The sequence below is a fragment of the Bemisia tabaci genome, chromosome 10 (assembly GCF_918797505.1).
Source record: "Bemisia tabaci chromosome 10, PGI_BMITA_v3".
Lineage (NCBI taxonomy): Eukaryota > Metazoa > Arthropoda > Insecta > Hemiptera > Aleyrodidae > Bemisia > Bemisia tabaci.
The window spans coordinates 40,314,899-40,329,594 of NC_092802.1; the positions used below are offsets into that span (position 1 = coordinate 40,314,899).

The 14,696-nt window shown below is 40.7% G+C and overlaps 1 protein-coding gene across 3 annotated transcripts in view; it reads left to right on the forward strand.

The window, feature by feature from the left end:
• Positions 1-14,696, forward strand: part of LOC109036051 (arylsulfatase B) — a 46,100-nt gene that overhangs the window by 13,485 nt on the left and 17,919 nt on the right. Inside the window, exons 1-2 of one of the 3 annotated variants that reach the window (XM_019049966.2) lie at positions 3,898-4,206; positions 9,544-9,703. In XM_019049966.2, the coding sequence (XP_018905511.2) occupies positions 3,994-4,206; positions 9,544-9,703 (373 nt within the window). In that variant the 5' untranslated portion in view covers positions 3,898-3,993. Of the gene's footprint in view, positions 1-3,897; positions 4,207-9,543; positions 9,704-14,696 lie in introns of those variants that run through there. The other 2 variants (XM_072305366.1, XM_072305367.1) reach the window with 2 other exon arrangements.

Here is a 14,696-nt window from a genome sequence, read left to right on the forward strand (position 1 = left end):
GGACTGGATCCGCGAAGTAATGTGGCGGTCGGCCGGTTTGGATAACGAAAATTTCGGATAATCTGGAGGCCATTAATAATCATTAATTTTAAGGCGAAAGGAGTCCGCGGAGAGATAGAGCAACAAGCAGGTATACGAGGGAAATTCGAGTACGTCTGTGTTCGGGGGGAAAAAATGGAGAGTTGAAAGGGGTTATGAAAATGGTCTTGTTCTGACGGCTAAGATAAAGTGCAAAAAACGCGTAAAAAAATTGTCCTCCCGAAAATCGGTTCGGATAAACCAGAGTTCGGATAATCCGAGGTATACTGTAGGTGAAACTGCCTACCCACAAAATGAAGGAGAACTGGGTTTCTTTTCCCTTGAAACAATTCTGTTCTTCTTTCCGCAACTGTTTTTCACGCTGCACACCACACAGTCTGAAAAGCAGCTCGGCTTGCAGTGTGAACGCGCCTTCAGACGCTACCGAGTAAATTTTCTCGAAACTTCATTTTTATGCATGCTGCTCTCTTCGGTAATAGAGTCCCTTTATACCCAGAGTTAAGACAACTCGATTATCAGCTGACTGGCAGCCGGCCTTGGCTGGCCATGGAGGCCGAAACGAGTGCACCCAAACGAACGATATTGAGGGATAAGGATCAGGCATCCTGCGATGTCTGTCGCACAAAAACAACAACATCAACAAATTGATCAATTAAAAAGAAAATGAGATTGGTTTGTGAATGATTTCTTAATCTATTTTCATTTTGGACCGATGGAAATAACAACTTTACTCTTGATAAACCATAATTAGGTAATATTTTCATTATTCTTGTTCACATTGGAGGTACCAGCCATCTTGGTGCACTCGTTTCGGCCTCCATGAGCGAGAACCAATCAGAATTGGATTTTTTTTAGGCCACTTCCAGCCCAACCAAAAGTGAGTTGTCGTAACTCTGGGTATAAAGGGACTCTATTCGGTAACACGGCAGATATTTTGTTTTCTTATAGGCGAGGCAAGAAACACGAATGCGTAATGTTCAAGAGGGTCGGACAATTTTACAGGCCGGTTCCCTTCTCCGAGTGCGCGAGGAAAGCCACAGATGAGTATCTTGAAAAGTGGAAGGATTCCGAGCAGATGGAGGCTATCTCACAAAGGGAGTTAAAAGAAAAGCCTGATCCAGGGGTTGAGGACGGCAGTATGTCCGGGTTTCTTCATACGCGGGCGGATACCAAACTGATAGTGGACACCGCACAAGAAGAGTTAGAAGATGAACCTGATCCAGGGGTTGAGGACGGCAGTTCATCCGAGAGTTCATCCGAGAGTCTCGGAGGCTCTATGTCTCGGAGCCCTAGCTCGGCCCTATGTCTCGGAGCCCTGCTATGTCTCGGAGCCCTATGTCTCGGGCCCTATGCCTCAAAGCCCTATGCCTCGGAACTCTTTGTCTCGGAGCCCTATACCTCAGAATCCTATGCCTCTGATCCCTATGCCTCTGATCTCTATGTCTCAGAACCGTAAGTCTCGGAACTCTATGTCTCGGAACTCTAAGTCTCGGACGCCGTCTATGTCTAGGACCTAGCCATAGAGTACAATATAGAGTCGCAATTCACTGGACTAGCCCTATGCCTCGGAACTCTTTGTCTCGGAGCCCTTTACCTCAGAATCCTATGCCTCTGATCCCTATGCCTCTGATCTCTATGCCTTAGAACCGTATGTCTCGAAGCCCTATGCCTCGGAACTCTTTGTCTCGGAGCCCTATACCTCAGAATCCTATGCCTCTGATCTCTATGCCTCAGAACCGTATGTCTTGGAACTCTATGTCTCGGAACTCTATGTCTCGGAACTCTAAGTCTCGGACGTCGTCTATGTCTAGGACCTAGCCATAGAGTACAATATAGAGTCGCAATTTACTGGACCACCGAGGAAATCAATCCGAGAACGATGTATTTCTTGCCGCTTGTTCGTTGATAACATAGAGCACAAAGAGTTGTAATGTAAATGGAGAACCATTTGCATGTTCTGATAGCGATTATTAGTTTTTTATAAAAGCAAATATTGGCGATCCCTTGCACACTGAAAAAGACAAAATATGGTTTAAGGTGCAGTGTTCACCAACAGAGTGAACACGCACAGTAACTCTAATCGCATCCACCGCAAGTATCCATTTCTATTTAAAAAAATAAAACATGAGAGAAAATTAGGAAACTTGACATGCATGCCGTTATACTGATTTCGTCTTAATCCATCCATTTTGCCTCCGAGGACTAGAGTACCTGTATAGCGAGAGTATAGGGGTGATTTCACGATAATAGGAATAGTCGTGTCGCCGTGGGTTATGAACGACATAGGGCAAAACGATTGAAAACCAAATTAATTAATCAATAGGAATGATGTCCCTGAACCTATCCATGCTAAAAAATATGATGAATTATCATTATATTTAATAATATGAGACTTTAAAGGCCGAAAATGTCCGGTCGGTTACGCGTCGCCAACCCCGATTTTGAAGCAAAAGAGCAATTTGCGGTAACATATCAGTACTGATCATGAACTCTTTGGCAATATTTGCTGAAAAGAGACTCTAGTGTTCAAGAAAATTGCCAGTTTGAACTGAAATGTTTATTATTGAGCGAGAAAAGTCATAAGAAAGAGGTGTCGCCACATTTGGCAACAAATTTTTGCAGTTGTATTAAGTGCAGTGTTTATCTCGCCAGATGGAGTCAGGAGTTTCAAAACTGCCATCAAATTGTTCGCTGAAGTCTTCTTGACAAAACCATTACTGATAAGTCAGTTTTTTTTACAATGAAAACTTAAATTATTATGAAAACCAGTGATTTTTACGTGTGTAGCACTAATTCCTCACTACGCAAAAACCTCAATTTAATAGTATTAAACTAAAACGAAGTCTCCAAAGTGTAGAAAACTTTTAAGGCAGCATTAATTCCACCTCATAACTCAAGAATTGCCAAGTTTCATCTTTTGTATCATCTTTAATCTCACATTTTTGAGTGTCGGTTACGCTGTGTCTGTTACGTAACCGACACAATTTGGCAGGGCCGCCATGTTTGCGTGGACCTCCAGCAGTCCCGCGGAAAGCGCTGATACCTGATTCAATGGCTTGTTTATCAATCACTTTAACTTTGCACTGAATCAAAATAGAGCGTGCCAAAGCTGGAAAAAGGAAGTTTAATACCTTTAGAATGAGGTAATGAAATCCTGTTAAAATTGGTGCACTTTTATTTCTCAGGTATTTCACATTTTAACTATTCCTGTTATCGTGAAATCACCCATAGACAGATGTGAAACTCCGAAAATCCATCAGGCCTTCGCCGTTGCCTCTGCGAATAAAGTTAGGGCCCAGACATGCAGCCAACCTATGAATTTCAAATATTCAGAGCGCTTTACTAATACAATTGTTAGGAACCGTCGTTTATAAAGCACGTATTTGACTTAGTTTTTGCATACATTTACTCATTTTTGCGGAAGAACGCTCATTTATGTACATTTTTAGCCATCTTGGTTAGAATTGGAATTTGCAGACTGGCAGTGAAATTGTGTGTGTTAAAAGTTGGTTAGAAGGGTGGCTGCACTTTTGGGCCCTAAGCCCTCCATGAAGCGATCTGTCCATACTCTCGCCATATAGGTACTCTACCGAGGACTTGAGTCCCATTTTTCACGTCCGGTTTGAGAATTTTATATACTTACTTTTTTTTACAATTTTAACTACTACATTATGCTTCCCGAAAAATTCCTTGAAATAATTAAAAGAGCGCAGTCAAATCGTTCGAGAGGAAGTTAAGAATGCTTCATGTTTAAGTCACGTGTAATGTTAAAAATTAAAAACTCCTCCAAGATGAGTATTGAACGAAGTACTCGATTAAGTGCATTCAACTTTGATTAGATTGCGTGTTCTTCAAAAACTATCAAAAGATTGCAGATTACCGAATCTCGTAACCTTGGTCTGGCACGGGAGATACGGTCGAAGCATACTTTAACAGTGCAGAAAAAGCATCGAAATGATTTTTAACTCAAGTTCGGAACATTTAATTGTGATTCTTCCCCAGCAACTGCAAAAATTACCGTCTTATAGAAAACGTGTATGTGCTTTTCTTAATAGTGGTTTTCCTCCAAGAGTGTTGTTTATTCTCCAAGTTTTGTCATGGTTTCTCACCGAGGTTCAAGGGAGTTCCCCTCCACCTCACATAATTTTCATAATTGCAGACGATCTTGTAAGTATTCGTGAAGCATATTTATTCGCCTTATCTCATTATTTCCATCGTGAATTGAATTTGAGCTATGTTGATGGATCCAGAATGCTAAATTTATGACAACAAGGCGTTAATTAAGCACGACAAAAGATCCTGAGCACACATTGAGATGAACCCAGGAAAGCAAAATATGTATGGGAAATATGGTTTCTTTCGCCGTGCCAAGGAAAAACGCCGTATGGACATTTGAGAGTTTCCCAATTACCTCCGAGTACATGTTTATTCCTTAGAGGAGTTTTTAATATTTGCTCTTTACTCTTTCACATAATTTAGATCTGATTGCTAATAAAATTCTCTGAAAAGGAGGAAAAATTGTATTTTATCAATGAAACTTGGCAACCTCTGAAGGCTCATACGTCGTTCTTTCTTAGCATGGCAGCATTAAAAGGTGTAGTAACACATTTATGTCTGAAGGGCGAAGATTTGTGAATCGAGGTCCGTAGGGGAAACAATCCCGTGCACATGTTAGTTTCCAACTGTTTACCAAAAACATAGTTTCAAGGAAAAATATCTCTATATATGGGTCATTACATACAATGTCAAATGAGTGGTTGCAGTGAATTAACTTCAATGGACCACTAGACAAGGTACGAATTTTAGCATTCTAATGCATGCCTCTTAACTAAAACTTCACGTAAAATACGACGCGCACAACAAAAATTACCAAAATCAACTCTTTACGAAGATACTTAATGATCCTTGATGCGTGAATTCAAACCACCCGCTCATGAAGACTCAATGCTCTCCGTGGCTCACATCGCGCGCTAAACGTTATCATGACAGTCTCTGCGATATAAAAATCTGGCAACCTCAATCTTGACGCTTTAGCTCAGCTATAGCAAATTGCTTATAGTTTGAACAAAACATGGTGGGAAATGAACATTGCTCGATTGAGGAGATTGCTGAAACCGTTGTAGTGCGGGATTTGACTCACGTAGAGCTTTGAGTTTCTTGTGAGCGGGCAGTTCAAATTCCTTGAAACCAATGTGAAATAGAAACGTTAATATCTTCTTTACAAGTTGCTTTCAGTCATTTTCGTTGTGTGAATCGTGTTATGCGTGAAATTTTGGTTAAGTAACATGTATCAGAATCATTTAAATTGTACCTTGTCTAGTGGTCCATTAGATAAGAAGAGAGGAGGAAGGACGATTGTAACAACTACCGGGGGCTCTCAGTGGCCGGGGCAATAAGCAAAGTGTACGGTAATGGAAGGTACCAAAAGCGAAGATAGAGGAAGAATGGCAAGATCACGAAGCAGAGAAGCAGGCTGGTTTTAGAGTTAGCAGGTCTACGCTTGAGTGAAGAAAACGGCCGTAGCTCAGGAGCTGCATTTAATTTGTGCGGATCTCCAGAAAGCGTATGACAGTGCGCCTTTAGTGAGACTCTGGGCGACGGGTCATGAGCTTCGGAGATGATGTCCGGAGTACCTGCACACGTAACATACTTGAATATTACCAGTGGCGTGGCGTGCTTTGCGATATATCGATTGTTATGCCATTTAAACCTATGAAAAAAGATCGATTATCAGGGTGTTCGCAGCGAACACCTTAGTAATCGATTCTTTACCATAGTTTCAAATGGCGAGATATCGATAATCGATCATTCACGCCACGCCACTGAATATTACCGACCGTCGCCTTTGAGCGCAAGTTCAAAATCGAACTCTTCTAACTTTTCAGCCCGGATTCGTTGAAAATCCATGTTTTTCGCGGTTCTACCTCAGATTTCGACCCGGCCCAAAGGCGATAGGTCATGAGCTTCAAATAAAATGTAAGGAACACCCAGGTACGTAACATACTGGAATATGATCAACCGTCACCTTTTGAAAAACGGCGGAGCGATTAAGCACAGGAGAGAATTTCATGAGCGCCGCCGCCCGCGGTGCACCATGGTCCAAAACTCAAAAATAGGAAGAAAAGTCCGATAGTGACTGAAAGATCACGAAAGTTTTGCAAGTGGTGTTGTTTGGAGTCACTAATTTCGAATTTGATGTCAAATTGCCTACATTTTAACGCCCTGACCTAGAAATTGTGTGCAAGTTTATGGCACGCTGCGGCGCGGCGTGCTGCCAACTCGATACGCGTACCGACGCCTACAAACCTAAAGGGATACTTCAAGCATTGCGCAATGCGTGAAGTAGCCCTTTAGGTTTGCAGGCGTCAGTGCGCGTTTTGCGCTGGCAGCACGCCGCGGCTCTCCAGGCGGGCGGTTGGTGAGCGATTTTTTGCGGGGAGAGCTCCCTAGCGGAGAAACTCGTGTATCCTGTAAATTTTTATGTTTTTAATTTTTGACTTTTAAAATTACACACTGGTCATGTGAAGTGATTAGTGAACTCTCAACGCAAGATGAGGTGTGATAATGAAAGGCGGGTCTTGCGCCATGCGCGCTGCGGACGACGCAGGACGGCTCATGTAATTCTCCCCTGTGCTCTGTCGACGAGCGAGGAGGGCATCTCTGATTGAGAGTCTGAAAGGATGTCGGAATTGCCGCAAAGACATTAGGACATATAGATGGCTAAATTTCGAAACCACGTATCTCCGTTTGCGTGCAGAGTGCTCTGCATCAATGGAGATATTGCATGTGTGAGGAATTCGCGATTTGACTGTTGATTCTGATGTAAAAGTTCGCGAGAAACACGATGGTGCCACTGGTTTTCCCTGAAATCAACTCCCAAGCTCAAAAAAAGCTCTCGAGTTGAGGCCAAAATGGAGGGGATATCCCACCCTACCCTGAGAGTCCACCTCTACATCAATACAAACTCTCCATGCAAAGATAGGGAGCAAATACATTAGCAAGGCTGCCACTTTATTTGGGGACTCCAAAACTGAAAACACGGCAACCCTGCTAATGTAGTTGCTCCCTATCTTTGCATGGAGAGTTTGTTTTGATGTAGAGGTGGCTCGGAAACTTTAGTAGCATGTAACTCCGTTTGTATAAAATTTTGAGGTTTTAAAAGTGATTCCATTGGTTTCTTCGTGAAATTTTCCTCCTCAGGCACCCATAAAAATTTAAGGTTTGACGAAATAAACGTGGAAATTTGCAGTTCTATCAAAAAAATGGAAGTCCGACCTCTCTCATTGACTCGATCCACTGGGCGTTTTTTTTGCACTATAAAGCGAAATCCTGCTGTAAAAAGTTTCCGAGTACCAGAGGACTTACCAAATTACTTTACATGACAAAATGAGGAAAAACGACCTTATCAGTCGTACGATCATTGAATTTTTAGGAAAGAGAAGACGTCAAAATTCATCCTACATTCAATATTAGAATTTTTTTTCGCGAATTGAACCTGATTGAATAATATATTATACTTATATAATAAATCAATTTAACAAAAATTGATGTTTTTTCTTTGTCATTGGGGAGGAAAGTTGAGCACAAAAATGCTACTCTCTGTTCGCTCATGAATATTTAGAGAAAATGCTCGAAGTATTCGGTGGGTTTTACGTGTATGCTATACTGAGAAGACAGATATTAGTTTGCTGTATTTAAGTGACGTTTTCTGCATTTAGATGGCTTAAATTTAAACGCATACCTACCATAATTGGATTGCATTTTGCAAAAAGGAGCCACTAGCATTGCAATGTTGCGAAGATTGTGCAACTTCTTTTGTCTTGGAGGAAAAACCCGATTATCCATTAATAGTTTCTATTTTACTCGCTAAAAACTGTAAATTTAAGACAAAAATTACCATCTAAATTTTATGGCTTTTCACGATTTCCGCAATTTTATTGCAAAAGATGAAGTTGCACAATCTTAGCATCATTGCAATGCTAGTGGTTTATTTTTGCAACATGCAATCCAATTGCAGCTCTTAAAAATTTTCGCTCAAGTTTGATTTTCTTGAAAAGAGCGAGAGAGAAAAAAAAAAATATTGAAATCCTCTAGGCATGTAAGTACGAGTATTATTTAATAAATGCAAAAAAAGAAATTTAAAGAAAAATTGTTTGCTATTTTCCTTTTCAATAAAAAACAACATAAGCAACAATTTGTGACGTCGTGGTCGAAGATACTCATTTCTCGACTTTAGTCACCAATTCATGTTCAGAAAGCATTGCTTCCTTACAGAGAATGAATAATTGAAAACACGGCCGGCATTAAAATCGTCAGGTCCAAGTTTGACATGATTCATTGCGAGGATAATGTTGAAACACAAATGCAGATCAATTTCTGACCGAAGGCAGCTCCTTTGCCTACCTCGAAAATTGAAGGAAAAATATCATCTACTTGACTTCCATGTCCATGCTGCCTTGCTAAGGAAAAACGCCGCGCTGTATGAGCCCTCAGACGTTGCCTTTACCTAGATGAACTACGCATTTTCCGGGGAAACTTGTCAAAATTTTCCTTCCAATTTTTCAGATATTCTTAATCGCAATTTTTTTTAAAATTTCAACATTAGTATTCATAAGTACCCTCTGAATTGCAAAAATAATCTCGTGAAATTCGCGAACAAAGCTCGAATGTTCATACGGCGTTTTCCTTAGCAAGGCAGTATGACTCTTTGTGCAAATTCTGCTTCCCTCAAATTAAGTATAGATATGATTCACTGTGAGGAAATAATGTTGAAACACAAACCGCAAATCTTTCAATGAAGGAAATGAAGGTCAATTGCTGAAAGAAGGCTGCTTCTTTGCCTACCTCGGAAATTGAAGGAAAAATATCAGCTGCTTGACTTCCATGCTGCCGTGCTAAGGAAAGACGCCGCAACAGCTTAATGGAGATGTTGCATGTGTAAGGGATTTGCGATTTGACCATTTCACTGGTTTTCCCTGAAATCATCTCCCAAGCTCAAAAAAAACTCTCAAAGTGAGGCCAAAATGGAGAGGATATCCCACCCCACCCTGAGAGTCCACCTCTACATCAAAACAAACTCTCCATGCAAAGATAAGGAGCAAATACATTAGCAGGGTTGCCACTTTTATTTGGGGACTCCAAAACTGAAAACCCAGCATCACTGCTAATGTATTTGCTCCCTATCTTTGCATAGAGAGTTTGTTTTGATGTAGAGGTGGACTCTCAGGGTAGGGTGGGATATCCCCTCCATTTTGGCCTCACTTTGAGAGCTTTTTTTGAGCTTGGGAGATGATTTCAGGCAAAACCAGTGGCACCATCGTGTTTCTCGCAAACTTTTACATGAGAATCAACGGTCAAATCGCAAATCCCTTACACATGCAACAGCTCCATTTCATGCTCGGATTTCTGCAATCCGATTGTTCTGTAAAATGCCTTGTATTTATAATTTTATTATACATGTGAAATATAATATTTCAAAATTATTTTAGTTCTCACTGTTCATAGGGATGGAACGATGTTGGTTTTCGCGGCTCCAACCAAATCCCAACACCTAACATAGATGCCTTGGCTTACAATGGCATTGTCCTCGATCGACATTACACATTGCCAACATGCACACCATCAAGGGCAGCACTGCTCACCGGAAAAAATCCTGTTCGAATGGGTGAGTATATAACAGCAATAACACATTTGAAAAGTGCGTATCTCGATTGCGAGTCGACCATCTTGAGAAGAGCGCAATAAATTTGAACATTGATGACAGATTTATTCAGTTCGTTTCAAAAAAAACCCTGGTTACGAAATACTAGTTACAAAATGTCCATTTTAGTCGAAATTGGGTTAGGAATGGATTCTTGATCAGCCATCAGAGGAGAATCGGAAAATAATTAAATTGTGTGCCAAAACAGCCGGAATCCTTTGTAATTAGCAGCATTAAAAAGGCAGGTCGCAGCAAAACGTACAGTGCTCAAGACATTTTTTTGCGTTTTTGTGACGAACATCTTTTAAGGACATTGTACACTTTGGTACTAGTAGCATCAAACATTATCCTAATCCGCTTATAAACAACGAAGATATCGATATTTCACCACTTTAAGCTATAACAGACCACCATTTTGAAACGACGGTAGACAGCAACCTGAACTTTTTTGTCTATTAATTTCAGGAATCAGCGCATTTGTAGGATAGGGTCAAGTACTGGAAGATTTGGGGGGAATCATAAATTACATTTTTCCATTCTTGTTAGCTATGAGTTCTGCGTCCTGAGTTGGTATTCTGTAGTGATAGCGAGGAGAGCGGTAAGTGCAAAAGTAAAGTTTCGAGAAAACAGGCGCAAAAGCGCCAGATTAGATTAAAAATCGAGCAATTAATTTTATTTCAATTACATGCACAAAGGGTATTTTTCATTTTCATCCTAGGCCGTTGTTAGGCAAGACAGCCGCAAGTGCTATCCTCTGGAGGAGTCGCCGCCATCCGGATTCAAACCGGGGACCTATTTTGCCGCGCTAAGTAAAAACGCCGTGTAAACATTCGATTATTGCCAAATTGCCTCTCAGAAAATATGTATTTTTGAAGAGACTTTTGAGCGATTCTCCTTAAAATTTTTCCCCTAAGGATTTTTTAGTGTTTTCCGTGTTAGAAGGTTGGCTGCTCTTCTGAGCCTCATGAGCTCCATCTTTCAAATGCCCATACTCTCTCATATAGGCACTCTACTACCGAACTAGCGAAGAGAGTAGTTAGTTCAATGATGAAGTTTTAAGAAAATGGGCTCAGAGGCGTCTGACTGGAAAATTTTATTGGGAGAACTCCTCCGTTCTTTCTCAAATTGCTACCTATCATCCGAAAGACGCCTGAAAATCCTTCGGATGCTTAAAAATGGCCGATTTTATTTCAATTATATAGAAGGGGTATCATTCATTTTCATATAAGGCTAGTGTTGGGCAAGAAAGCAGTAAGTACTATCTTCAGCACGCTTTCTTGATTGCGTTTTGGACACACAACAAACACATTCCTAGTTTAGCAATTGGCAAAAGAGGGCGGCACTTAATTTGAAAGCACTGTTTTCATCGGCTCTCTGGAGGAATAATGTCTCTTCCTGCTATGTCTTGCCTGAAACTACATCATTTTTTGCACACGTGAGGCTTTCTCAGATGTCTCATTTTTTTAAAAATTAAGATGAACATTGCTGTTTTAGTTATTTCAGTGATTTCATCTAAAAGAGATTAGACGAATTGTGAAGGAAACTCGATTTCGAAAATTCGACACTCACCGCTCTCTTCGCTATCGCGGCAGAGCTCCAAACTTACCGTGATAAACACGCAGAAATGTCTCCCATCGATCGTGTCTTAAGTCTGTGGGGGCTTCGAAGGTCATAAAACGGCATATGTCGAGCGCCGGTGAGCCGATGCAGATCGTCTGGAAGTCGAAGAACACAACTTCAATGGGTATCCCGTCGGCCTCGTACTTGAACATCACGTTGTCCAGCCGAAAATCACCGTGAACTATGACACCTGAGTCACGAGAGCCGTACGCGTAGTTCTTGAACAGGTCGTAGGCGTTTGTGCAATTCGCCTCAAGAGCCGCTAGCCTTCCTTGATACTCGGTTTCCTTTTGCAAAGGTCCGATTCCTCGGAAAAGGCCCTCCCTGAAATCCTGAGACATAATATATGTCGCAGGCAATTAGCAATTGCCGGCAATTTGCAAGCCAGTGGTGATTAAATATAGAAAATCATATAATTCAAAAATAAAAGAACAAGATTAGAGTGCTGATTATGTTGCCTATCATGAGAATAGACATGTTCCCATCCTCAAAAACATATGCACACTGAGGGATTTGCACACTCAGACGATCGTGCGGTGAACTTCGTAACATTAGTTGGGTTGAGATCGGTCATGCAACTAAACTAACATCGTGACAGAGCGTACAGTATCACAAATAATGAAGGCGCTTCAAGCCGAGCTCATACTTTTGAAGACCATAACCCTTAAAAATTGCATCATGCCGATGCGCATTATTGCGATTTATTGAAACAACGTGTAAACCGCTTGCAAATTGCCGGCGACCTGTCGATATCGATTAGTTCAAAACAGAAACAAAGCCTCAAAAGTCAATTGAGTAATCTGACGGAACGGGTTTTATGTGATAGATTTTTGATTCGTACGCAATCCATATTCGGAGTACTAATTGGCCAAGAGTATTGAAATTGCTACGGTCATTTTCAGCCTCTCTGACTTATATCCTAAAATTTTGGTGTGAAGTTACGTTCTATTGCTTTTAACCAAACGATACATCGAACTACTATCGGATACGCCCATATTACTAACGTCCGTACCTTTGTAGCCCACCCATATATTGATTTTACAGAAATGGGACCTTGAATAGAATTTCAAATAGGGTGCAATCCCGATAACAGCTCAATTATTAAACATGAAAATATAGGGAAAACATTTGCCCTTGCTGTAATTTTTCAAGTGCTGAACAAACCTCAACAGAAGTTTTAGAGGCGGCTGATACGGTATTCAAGGTAACTGGGTTGACTTAAATGAGAAATGAATCTCATTCAAAGATAAGTTACGATCGTGAAAATCTTGCGAAGTACGTGTTTTTACTTATTAAAATGTATTGTTTTCAGCGAGGGAAATTAACATGGTAAGCGATTAAACTATATTCTTATTCCAGGAAATCGACTCTAAAACCAATGCATCAGGATGGAAAAATCCGCGTAAAAAACACGGATAGAACATCTATTACAAACTGATTTGTCCTATCTTTTGTTTTGCAGTACGGCAAGGCGTGATATTCGCTCCCAAATTATGCATGTGTGTTCTCTTTTATTTTTCCTCCACGTTGGTCTGATTTTCTTTGGTCCGCAAACCAATGAGATTTTGGCGCTATCTCCGAAGAGCGAATGGGAGTCTTTAACTGCAATAGCTTTCAACGCATGTCGAAGCATAGTCGACGAATCGAAACAAGAATTATTTTACATTTACGAGGACGGTTTGCATTCCGAACCCTCTTTCGAGCACTTCAATCAACGCTTGCATGAAGTTTCCATTCAAACCGTTTTGATATCCCACCACAGTCACTTGACAAACGCTGTCAATACCGATCATGGCAAGAATATCATATTCCTCCTCAAAGACATGAGAGAGCTGATGAGCTTAATTTTTTACACAATCTCATACCCAAAACTCTCAGACGTAAACGGCGAGAACACGATCAATCGCGAATACGATAAAATTAGAAAAGAACATCAGTCGAAGGGTATTTTACCTCCGTATTGCGTGACAGTAGATGGACGTTCTCTTTGGACGCAAGGGGATGAAACATGCAGTAAAGAATTGAGACTATCATCAGCCGAATTGGAGCCAAACTCGATTCTAAGCGATCGAGTATTTAATGCAACTCGAGGTTTGTACATAAACAAAATTTGGAATTCTAAGAATTATCTGATTTTCATCTTAAAAAATTTCGATGAGTTTTACAGCCACCCGACTTATACAAAACTATTAAAATCCAGGAATTCTGGAAAAGGGAATGGACTTGAAAAGTACACTGTGGATACAGACCCGGTCGCCAGCCTGCTGTTCTGTTTCAAATTCTTTTGGCGCTTCTTCAGAGGAATAAGAGCAGTCATTTGCCACTCGCATGGTTGTGGAAGATATAATCCCTTCATCGAAAAACTCATCTCAACTGAGCTAGAGGCCAATCAAAATTTCTTCGTCTTCTCTTGGAGCGATATGCACAGGAAATCAGTCAGCACATTCATCACCTCAGGATCCACTCATAAATATAGGTTTGTGTCCTCATCCTCAAGCACTTGGGCTTTTACGTACGCGGCAATATTAAATGAATTCGAAAGTGCAGTAAATTGCACATTGACGTACCCATATACGGAATACATGGTAGACCAATTCAAGAGTTACGGTACTGATGTAGGATTGAAATTCGACATAGACTTGCAGCCGTTTGAGTATGGACTAAATGCAGACGGAGCAAATTACTCCAAGTATGATTTTTCAGTCAGCGTTGATACGAGATCTCTGTGTTTTGCAACTCCACATAGTGGTTTTATGTCACAAGGTCTGGTGATTTTCAAAAGCTTTTCTCCACTCGTATGGTCACTCATTGTCATCACGATTGTTTGTTACTGGATCATTCTGGGCACTTTCCATTATCTACAATGCAGAGTATTCTACTTCTTCTATCCAGACGCAGAAGTTGAATTTTACAGAAACTCATCTCCTCTTTTAACTGTTTACGCGTACTTTATGTGTGGTAGCCCAGGAAACCTACGCCTGGGCCATCTTTCAACAGGAAAAGCCCTCTTCGTAATTTTCAGTTTTTCTGCAATCATCATAACGAATGCTTTTTTGGGTTGCATGACAACGCTTCTTAGCAAGAGAGTACAGTATCCGGAAATTGATTCATTGAAAGCCTTGGAAGAATCAGAACTGCTCATTCAACTAGCTTATGATGATCTTGAATTGGAACAGGAAATGTTGTATCAGCAAAACCAATCTGAAGTGCTAAGTGCCAAATTGGTGAGTAATCTATACGAATACTCTTTGGCGATATTCTCCGAAGATTTCCCTCTTAATAATTTTATTGTCTCTGATGATAATGAGTCATCCGCAGATTCTAATTTTATTAAAAA